General features: G+C 35.6%; 1 protein-coding gene across 2 annotated transcripts; it reads right to left on the minus strand.

Moving 5' to 3' along the window:
• Positions 1 to 124: 124 nt before the first annotated feature.
• LOC306758865 (EEIG family member 2-like) lies at positions 125 to 7,744 on the minus strand. Of its 2 annotated transcripts, XM_079244286.1 has the most exons (11): positions 7,487 to 7,744; positions 5,994 to 6,114; positions 5,708 to 5,737; positions 5,082 to 5,198; positions 4,625 to 4,671; positions 2,886 to 2,989; positions 2,627 to 2,719; positions 2,327 to 2,513; positions 1,982 to 2,118; positions 1,694 to 1,757; positions 125 to 1,407 (listed from the first exon to the last, which is right to left on the minus strand). In XM_079244286.1, the coding sequence occupies exons 1-11, from the start codon at positions 7,630 to 7,632 to the stop codon at positions 1,365 to 1,367; spliced, it is 1,089 nt and encodes a 362-aa protein (XP_079100412.1). In that variant the 5' UTR covers positions 7,633 to 7,744; the 3' UTR covers positions 125 to 1,364. The 2 variants fall into 2 exon arrangements, 1 of the variants encoding a protein (XP_079100412.1); XR_013771404.1 differs by lacking the exon at positions 125 to 1,407 and having other exon boundaries at positions 1,693 to 1,757; positions 1,914 to 2,118.
• Between the last annotated feature and the right edge of the window lie 2,952 nt (positions 7,745 to 10,696).

Genomic DNA, 10,696 nt, shown 5'->3' on the forward strand with positions numbered 1-10,696 from the left:
TCTTTTACATCTTCAGGTCCTCTGCAGGCAGTTGGTGAGATGATGCTATATAAATTTTGCAACCACTTGTATTTATCTACCCATCACACACTCAAGTCAGAAAAATGTAAGAAACACACAAATGTATGATCTCTTTTCGGTCTCTCTCATATTTACACTAAGCACACTTGTCAGAACCTTCAAATATTTTCACTGAATTTTAAACTATGAGCACAATTGAGTCTCATAATCATGTTTATATAACAGCTAAATTAATATATTTTCAAAAAATCTGGCCATGATTATTTCTAGAACTTCGTGAACAAACTATAGATGTAATTTAATGTCAGAAACAAATATACAGTGAATTCATTTTACATACAACTTTGGCACAGTAAAATAAAAAAGGGGTAAAATGATTCAATTCAATCTTATAAAACACACCATACATTTATCAAGATAATATACTTTACATACAATACATAAACATACAGAATAGATATGTTTCATGAGCATGTATAAAAACCTAATGGTATAAAATGCTCTTATTCTCTTTAACAACCAGGTGAACAGAGGTTTTTATTTGTAATGGGCTGTACTACTTAGATATGCGCTGTTGTAGTGTAAATAAAGGCCTTATTGTCAGTTTTTTTCCAACAAGTAAACACATTGGATTAAATACCCCAGCCCCCCACCAGCAATCACTAATTCAGACAACTATTCTTCTACAGATTACTTTAAAATTTATAATAAAACAAATTTTAAAACAACTGCAGTAACCCAAGACTCTTCTTAAATCAAATAAAATTCTCAAAATAGGAAAAAGATTCTCCATTATCTTAATGTGATACATTTGGTTTAAGATGAGCAACTTCTTATTACTCATCATTTTCACAGCTTACTTTTGTTTTTAAAAGCTAAATATTTAAACACTGGTTGTACAAAAAGTTGTATCAGTACAGAATTTTTTTCTTTTTGTTGACAAAGAAACAGAATCACAGCTGTACCAGACTGGGTGTATGTACACAAGGCATACATTTATGTACTTTTTAATTGCCATAAAAAAAAAAAGCAGAATACATAAAGTATAAGTCCAGTGTCCTCACAGAATACAAGAAGACCAAATTGTGTGTTTAACAGTTTATCTCTAGCTAGAAAATGTTAAAATGTTTGTAATGTGACCATCAGCTCCACCTCTTGAACACTAGGGGGCTGACATGGCCAGCAGATACTGGAAGCCATGGGTGGAGGCATTGCATAAGAAAAATGAAATGTCATGGAGTGAGATGTGAGCAAGTTCTGGTGGCACATTCCCAGCTTGTAGTTGTGACCCTCGCACCAGACAAACAGAGCCCTTTTTGAGTCAGATGCATGCTTCTTAAAGCCTACCGCTTGATCACCACCTGCTCAAAGACTCCAGTCACGACCCTGAAAGAGAATGTCACAATGTTTTACACAGCGAAGAATGAGGGCCGTTATCTGATCTGACGGAGTGGCATTCATTTATGTGTACAACTAACAAGATGAAAAACTGAAATTATCTCTAGAAAGTAGCATTATGTATGACTTCGGGACTAGGTGTACATGTACTTTGTGAGCTTATTACAAAGAATGCTTATCCAAATCTCCATCTTACATAGTTGCAATTATCCGAATTTGCAGAAAATGCCTGGTGTGTAGCACCCACACTTCACTCTTACATAATCACACCCACCTTGAATGCTGGCTTCCCAAGGCTGTACTCCCACCAGGACCAACAAACAAGCTTAGCCCCTCCTCTGCAGCAACACACAAACACACATAAGAAAACTGATAAGAATTCTATATAGTCAGCTGATACTTCATCTGTAGGATTTCTAAAAAATATGCAGCAAATGACCATTGCAAACATTGAACGGAGTACTTAGAGACATTGCACGTTGGGATTGCAACACCTCAATGTAATATGAGCCCATCCGTAAGAGCCTTGGAGATTTTCCACACCAGGATTAGTTGTACACACCCTCTGCACTGGAATCTAAGATGCTGTGGCTGAAATCCTGGCCCTGCAGGATTTTCTCTATTATGTCATCAGCGTCCACCCTGGTTGCATCAACTCGCTTCAGTTGATTCTCCACTGAGTTTTGCTTCATTGGGTGTCTAATAGAGAAAAAAGAAACTTTGCAGTTATTACTACAAGAATCTCACTAAATAAAAAGGAAAAAAAAACCAGACAATGTTTACACAGTCCAAAGACAGACATTTAGAAAAACGAGGGATTAGAAGATTAGAAGAAGGAACAAAACAGGATCATGTTCATTTATTGGTAATGTATGTCTATTATATACCAAGATTAACTCTGTTTTACCTTAAAACCTTGACAGGGGTGGAGGGGATTTCACATGCTGAGATGGAGGGAGTGGGCCTGCTCTCCTCTCCCTTGTCCCCCTGCTTATCACTCGGTTCAATGCTACTGATGCCTGTAGAGGCAGAGCCTCCTGAGCCAGTTCGCCGATGGCTTAGATCTGTCAAACTTGAGTGGTTTGAACTATAACCTACAGTAGAAAGACAAAAACAGGATGTGAGAAGACAGGTTTTAAATTTATAAGGACTTAATAATTCAATCATTTAGTCTTTAAGGGGAATAAACACATTCCTTTGTTTGCACCTGAAATTTTAGACAACTGACTTGCATAGCTGGGTGTTCTAGAGTGACCATACGCTACCAGTTCCTCTGGGACTGATGGTGACTTTACTTTCTCTGAAAGACAGAAAGAAAGACAGACAGACAGAAAGACATTTTTGTTAGCAAAATGAACATTATGCAAAAATGCAAGTCTACTGGCTATATTAAGATTTACTTCAAAAATGAAATATAAAGAGGGAACCGTTCATCTATTTAACCCATAAAGAAGATGTATCCATACCAGTAACTAAGTGAGGCTTTTGTATGTCCCCTCCTTTTCTGTCCTCAAGCAAACACTCTGCTTCAGCCTGAGGGACTCCCAGGGTCATGGCTGTAGATGGTGGACTAGAAGAGATCAACAGTCGAGTCAAGTTTTAAGGAATTTTACCAATGTCAAAAGCATCAATGAGGATTCATGGGAAATAACCTAATGTTAGAGTTTCAAATGGCCACCTGACCAAAATGTCACCAATTAAGTATCTAACCAAATGTAAACATAGCCACGATATTCTTAGGCAACAGGTCCTCACCAAAGCTTGTGCTTGGTATGTCCATTAGGGCTACTATAAAACATTGGCGACACCATGGAAGATCAGCATATAAACATATACAAACATATATAAACATTACATTCAATGTCTGATTTAATAATTCCTCTTAATTCCAATGTACTAGACCAGGGGTGTCAAACTCCAGTCCTCAAGGGCCGGTATCCAGCAGGTTTTTGTTGTTTCTCTCTACCAACACAGCTGATTCAGATCAAATGGATCCAGCAGCTTCTCATCAACCTATTCATGAATGTTGGTCAGGTGTGTTGGAGCATGGAGACAACAAAAACCTGCAGGATACCGGCCCTCGAGGGCTGGAGTTTGACACCTGTGTACTAGACCTTTCAGAGTTTGTAAATATAATTGATTATAGAAGCTTAATCCAATCTGACACCAATAAACAAACTCCACCTACTTTTGCTCAACTCAGTCCTGATAAATTACCAGTAACAGGTTATTTTCTCAGTAGACTTTTAGGTTTTGTCACAGTAAGAAAAACCCTTGGGATACTAATATTTTAAGACTGCATTCCAAAAAAGTGAAATCCGGATCCTGATATAATAGATGCAAAATTACTTTTGTAGCTTACCAGACCTGAACCAAAATGTATCCAATCTGCACTTTTTCCACCAAGTCAAAGTACAACAGCATTCAAAAAGCAAAGCTTGTTGTCTCTCAGATTAAACTCTTCACAACATAAGTTATACGCAGATAGTTTAATATATTTAGGAAGCTTGATTCAGCTAGCATTAAAACAGAAAACACCACTTGAAGGCAGAGGAAGGCCGATGTTTAGTAGAAGAAAAAAGAAGAAAGACAGACAGAAATGGTGCGTCATCTTGGCACTGTGGGCCATTGTAAACCCTCCACACACAATGAGTAACATGTGGGATGAATGACTAAGCTTCAGATGTCTCCAAGGCAGCACTGTGTACTATAACAATAAAGATGAACAAGAATTGAAAAAAAACCAAGAATATAAAGAAAGACGTGTTGAATTAAGAAAGTGTGCTGTTTGCACATTATGCACATTTTCTTAGGATTCTGTTATAAAATTGCCTTTATGGGAAAAATTTTCAATATACAGCTCTTGAATTTTCTCCTAATATGACGTTGGAGCTGAGCTGATCGCATATACATAACAGTTGCTCAGTTTTTCACCAGTGAGGTTGGGCAGCTTAATGTCTTGGTGAGGTGTGATTAAGTCTCATATATGATGATGATATGATCTCAGCTACAAAGTTAAACCTGTAATAACAAAGTGAGTGAGTCTGTTAGGTAACGGACAGTTGTGATAAAAGCACTTTCCTCTGTAGTAAGATTCAGCAACAGATCTCCTCTGTAACCACAACTAATAAAAAATATAACAGACAAGTAAATATTTCCTTTGTGTTGGTGTTTAGACTTGAAATCAACAGTTTAAAAAAATTACGTTTTAAAGCAGGGGTCTCCAGACATAAGTTGTGTGGTGATGACAACCTGTAACAGATAAAACAGTAAGATTATCAATTTCAAGTCAACTAGCATTCACAATTGCTACATTTTGGACTCTGCTGCACTTAATTAGTTCAATGCAGAGTTTTGGAGGCCTTTTTTGCCCCAGGGAGAATATGCATATCTTAAATTCATTCCCATGAGAAGTCATCCCATTACAGGATCAGACACATCTTGTCTCAGCTGTCATGACATTCAACTTTTCCCATTAACGTCATAAATGACACTTTCTCCAAAAGAACCACTCCACTCAAGAAGTGCTGACCTACTATAGAGCAAAAAGACTATGCAAGATAGGCATGTATGCTTATATACATGTTTTACCCCAGTATTCAATGAAGTCTACAGCTCACAAATTTAGCATGGTGGAGCTGTGTGCTGTATAACTACCATACCTTGAGAATTGAGTTGTCTTGTCTGATGTTCTTTGTGTCATATCCCTCTAGGAGACATCGTCGTACAGTGCTGCCAGACCCAGCAAACTCTGACAGGTTCAAGTCAGCAAAGCCAAGCTGCACAGGGTTAAACAAGATCTAACTGTTCAAACTAATACTGGGAATTATTTAAACACTGATTGAAATAAACAATGATTTTATGAACTTTTCTCCATTCAAACAGGCTTGTTCCAGATGTTTAAGCCTAGACTACATTGTATTTGTACATAAAGGATTGTACTATGAGAATGTTTTGCTGTAAGACATAATCTACATACAAAGAAATCCGGCTCATATTAAGCAATAGAAAATAATGCATATGAATGAGATGGCTCATTCAGACTTGGGAAATCAAATTCCTTTTTCTTTCACTCACAACAGAAGTTATTGGTTAACATGGCTCCAGCTTTGTCTGAAACTATTTTAATTAGTTACCAAACCTAAACGTTAACAACAAACACCTTTATAGTAAAGAAACTTGTACAACTAAAAAGTTCCCAGGCATTTCAGAGTGCATTGTATCAAACTAATCAAATATAATTTCTGTACTTGAACGGCTTTGTTCACATTAACTTTAAAGGCATCACCTTTGCAAAACTCTTCCCGCCCTTCAGTTCCTGAAATGACAAAAAAGTGAAAAATAAAAATAATATTAAGTGCTTACAATATTTTACTGAAACACCCAAAACATTTAACAATATGGCTCAAATTTACACAAAACATTTGACTGATGTGTCATAGTTAAAAATTAACCACATTTCTCATCTAAACACTGTGTTACATATTTAAGACAGTTTTCTGCTGCACAAAAGTGCTCTTCCTTTGTCTTTGTTGCAAAATAAAAAAAAACAAAAACAAAAAACGTGTCTTTACCTTGCGCACAGACACTCGGCACACACAGGGGTCAAGCACGCCTGTCGTAGCATTGGCACTCATTTTACACAGGAAAGAGAACCTTTTCTTCCAGTGTACACAGTTGGCATGAACAGGTTCCCTGTCAAACATTTGTACTTAAATTAACCACTTGAAACCAAAATCTTGAAGTTATCTGAACCCTGAAAAAGCAAAAACATTCACAACTATGCTAAGTATACTGAGGTTAATGCTGGAGTACAATGTGAAGATGTAACTTAGCCATTAAGAATATAAAGTAAGAAAATTTGTATGTGAAATGAGTGATGAGTATATACATGTTTAATCAATCTAATCTGATAAAGACTGGTCAATGCAGGACAAAACAAAAAAAATAAGTGTGTACACCATGTGCTTTTGTTAAAAATGAACAGTTACTAAGGCTGTGACGATATGCTTTCGTCCCAATTTGATTCTGATTTGTTTGGGTGCCGATTCGATTTAAATTGCAATTCTCACAATTCCTCATTATTGCTGATTTTTGTGGACTAAAAACAAATAAAAATGTACAACTTTTTTACTAGTCATTTTCCTTTATTTCAATTAGGGAAAAACAACATAGTAGCCAGGCCATCATTCTGCTCATGCCCAAGAAGACAAGTAAAAATATCCATAAAAACAATTTTAAAAAATACAAAGAAAAATTATAATGGATTATTTTTATTCATTTGTTAAAAATAAAATAAAATAAAATTGTGAAGCAAAAAAGAAAATCCCAATTTTCGATTTTTCGAGTCGATTTTCCCACCCCTAACAGTTACCAAAGCAAATAAATAAGGGCTAGCTTGCTGACATTTGCTTTTTTCCATAATGAGTCATGTAAATACAAGTATTAAAAAACGCATAAGTCAAATAACGCCCATGTGCATTTAAGGGATGCATATTTATACATCTATTATAGATTGTATGTTTTGATTAACATTATCAATTCTTATAAAATAAAAAAAAAAAATTAAAAATACAAGTGGAAAACAGAATAAATTGACTGGCTCTGTGCTATTAAAATATCTTCAAGTTACTGTCATTGTTGTTGTTATGAAGAAACTGTGTACTGAAAAAGCCACTGCAGTAAATGTCATTGTTAATCTTTAGAAGTTGTTGCTTAGCAACCGTTAACGTTAACTGCAAACCAAAGTTACAAAAGATAAATGTAGCCTCTATAGGTGAGTTTCTCTTTAGAAAGTCTTTATTTGGCATATCAACTTTATTCCGGTTAAATCACGTTGAATCTCAGCACTTTGGATTTTGTCGCCTCATGCTAACAAGTCAACTGACCAACTTTGCTGGTAAGTTAGAAAGTAGTTTACGTTAGCATATTGTTGTCCACAAAGACCCGCATTACCCTAGCGTTTCAACGCCGAGTACGTTCAAAGTCTGGTAAATGTAAACATAAATCTGGTTTCACCTATGTTTCAGTTTAAAGTTTTAGCACTATAAATAGAAGAAAATCTTACCGAGACGACTCCTCGACAAAGCCTCCATTTAACAGTCTCACTTTACAAAACAGAACTCCGTTCACAAAGGGAATTGAAGAAAGTTCCTCCAAGTCAAAGTCTATTTTAAATTTAAATCTCTTTTTCTTCATTAGAATAAAAGACATGGTGTTTAACTACAGAACAGAGAGCTCAGATTGAAGTACGGGAGCTGAAACAAACAGCGAAACACCCTCCTCCGCTTGGTGCTGCTGTCACTGCTGCTCGGTGTCCCACAAACACACACGCACACACAGATACACTCAACCCAAAGTTCAAATCACATCCTTCCCACCCATAGACAGTATGTTCCCACCCACCCAAGAGCAGGACTCGTGACGTGAGGGAAATTCTGCGGTTTAATTGGACATTTCGATGAAAAAAAAAGAAAGAAAGAAGAGGGAGGAAGTGGTCACAATATTTAAATGTTATTTCACGTTTCCGTTTGAATGAAAGCCATTGAAAATGCCAGCTGAAAGGGGAAATATCTGTTCTGCATCATCATCAATGCTTAACAACACTTAACAACTAAACAACGCACTGAAGAGAGTTCATTCACGTCATAGTAGAAGAGGAGAAGGGGGAAACACAAGGGGAAAAAAAAAACATTTTACTGGTGTCATGTGAGAGAAGGAAAGGATACTGCAGAATTTCTGGTAAAGTATCACTGAAAAACTAAGGATATATCACACCATAAGCCTATGTGTTGCCAATATAAAACTAAATTGCATACACAAAGTTAGCCTGACCAGTTTTGTGTTAATTTATGTTTTGAAATTCCACATAATCTAGCAAGGCTATGACCATAATGTAACCCTTCAGTGTACAAGCAGTACTGTGCAAAAGTCTTGAGCTAACCTTATTTATCTTCCTTTTGATCTGTTTAAGTGCTCTTGTAAAATATATCTTCAGGATTTCTGAAGGTTTTTCTAGATACTTTTTAGACTCAAGCTGCTTTTCTCCCCAAATTTTAGACCTGTCCAGTCAGTCACCTTATCTAGAGGAATCTACAGTGATCATCTTTTTTTTTTAATCCACTTAACCTAAAACAAAAGCTCAAACTCAAGGGATAAAACAAGGTAATGTCCACCTAACGTAATACTTTACTCTCTTTTTTTTTTTTAATCAGTGATCTGTTTGAAAGTTATATTTCCTCCATTTCCTTAGTTGCATTTAATAAATTATCAAAAATGTTCAAATTTAAACTTAGCGTTATTAGAAACAAGTTTATCAAAGAGGATTCAGGCTGAATAACCACAATCTTACCAAATAAAGACATTCAGCTTGATAGAATTGTTTAAACTCTTTTTCCCATCTAGTCTGTATTTGTTTGTTTATGTTTACACTAAATGTCATATTATAACACAGTTTTAGTTTGTGTTACACACACTCAGTTGTTTTGACAGATCCCAAACAAAGAAAGAGACAAAATTCCACCACTATTGACATCAAACAAGGCAGAAACACTGTTGTTACCTATCCTACATCACCTGATGGACACATGAAGGCTACATACTGTGAAAATAACAAAAAAACAAAACAAAAAAAAAACAATGAGAAAACTGTTTAATGTCTAGAGCCATGTTTCATAATTAATTCTGTTTACGTCCTCAGTTGCATCAATAAGACATAGGTACATATACATTGGAATTTTAAAATATTTAACAACTATTTCCATCCATTTTCTCAACTGCTTTTACCAATTCAGGGTTGCAGAAAACTGGAGCCTATCCCAGCAATCAAAGGGAAAGAAGCAGGGTGCATCCTGGACAGGTCACCAGTTCATCACAGAGCCAACTATTTCCTTCAGAGCATTAATACAAATAACAGCGCCATGTTTTATTTTAGAAACCAAACTGATCGTCTGTTGAAGGAACATTAACCCTGACATTTCCAATTTTATTACCAAGATTCTTAAAAGCCTTTTAGAAAAAATACCAGAGGGCAGAAGTGCTATTCAGTGGTTTATTTTTTAACAAGATATGCTATAGACTGAAGGCTAGCTGAATAGCTTCTTTCCACAGACTGTATTAAAGGACTCTCTCTCACCCCCCACGCACACTCAAGCTGACATTTCACTGCTAGACAGCTGTCAAATTATTACACTAAATGCATGAGAGACAATAGAATTTTTTTCTGGTTTTTTAATATTTTATCTTATTTCTCTTTTCTTATTATTCTATTGAAATTTCTTTTACGTGTTTTTATATTAACTAACCCCCCCCCCCCCCATAGCTCATAGTATTAGTATCAGAGTATTGTAAATAACAAAATAATAATAATAATAATTATTATTATAATAATAAAAAGAGTTGTACAGTAACAAAGCTTTGGGAATTATAAAAACTAATTATGCACAAGGTGTGCAACTCTTGTAGTAAAACAACATCAAAACCTTTTCTTTTCTTTCTTTCCTCCATGTTTCTACACTTTATGTCACTGAAAGATTAACATGCAAGTTACACTTTAACTATCCCTGCTATCTCAAGTCACTGACCTTGTTCTTTAGACCAAACAATAGCCAATTATAAGTGACCAAATCTTGAATAGCAGCATGAGAAAAAAATTACACCTGCTAATATCTAAATATTCTGCAGTATAATTATGCATATTATAAAAATTGTCTTTAAGATATGTTTTCATGGAATCTCCAACATATATACGATGGGCCACATCACCTGTAATTTTGGCAATTATTATCATTGTCATCATCATCTTATTATTATTATTCCTCTTAATATTATTATTATTATTATCTAATGACACGTGCCACATTAGGTCTTGAAAAACACCCTTAACCCTGTTGTGGTGAAACATTGCCCTCTACCGGCCACTAACGGAACTGTTATATAGGAAACGCAAAGCTCAGTGTTTCTCTCTTAGTGCTGACACGTCCTTTTTAGATAAGGAGATTACATTTCTTTTGTAATGCACGGTCACACATCTTATAGGAAAACGCGTAAAAAAGCAGGGATGATTAAATTCACTTTTATAAGCATAAACCGGATAATGCACATGGTTAATCAAGGGAGTATTTATTTCACTACGTTGCTATTTTCCAATCTTTTCCGGTTTTTCCAAAAGAAAAAAAAAAAAAAAAAGAAAAAAAAAAAAGACGTCGAGTAGCTCCGCAGCCTTCGTAGCTCCGCCCCCGATTACTGCAGTTCCTCAGAAGCGCTGCGAAGTGCACCT

The sequence above is a fragment of the Telmatherina bonti genome (assembly GCF_933228915.1).
Source record: "Telmatherina bonti genome assembly, chromosome: 7".
Taxonomy (NCBI): Eukaryota; Metazoa; Chordata; class Actinopteri; order Atheriniformes; family Telmatherinidae; genus Telmatherina; species Telmatherina bonti.

Coding starts and splice junctions, on each gene's coding strand:
- LOC306758865 (XM_079244286.1), bottom strand. CDS start 7,632: ATGTCTTTTATTCTAATGAAGAAAAAGAGATTTAAATTTAAAATAGAC. Junction 6,115..7,486: donor TTTGTCGAGGAGTCGTCTCG/GTAAGATTTTCT, acceptor AATGTTTGACAG/GGAACCTGTTCATGCCAACT. Junction 2,990..4,624: donor GGAGACCCCTGCTTTAAAAC/GTAATTTTTTTA, acceptor GATCTCTTCTAG/TCCACCATCTACAGCCATGA.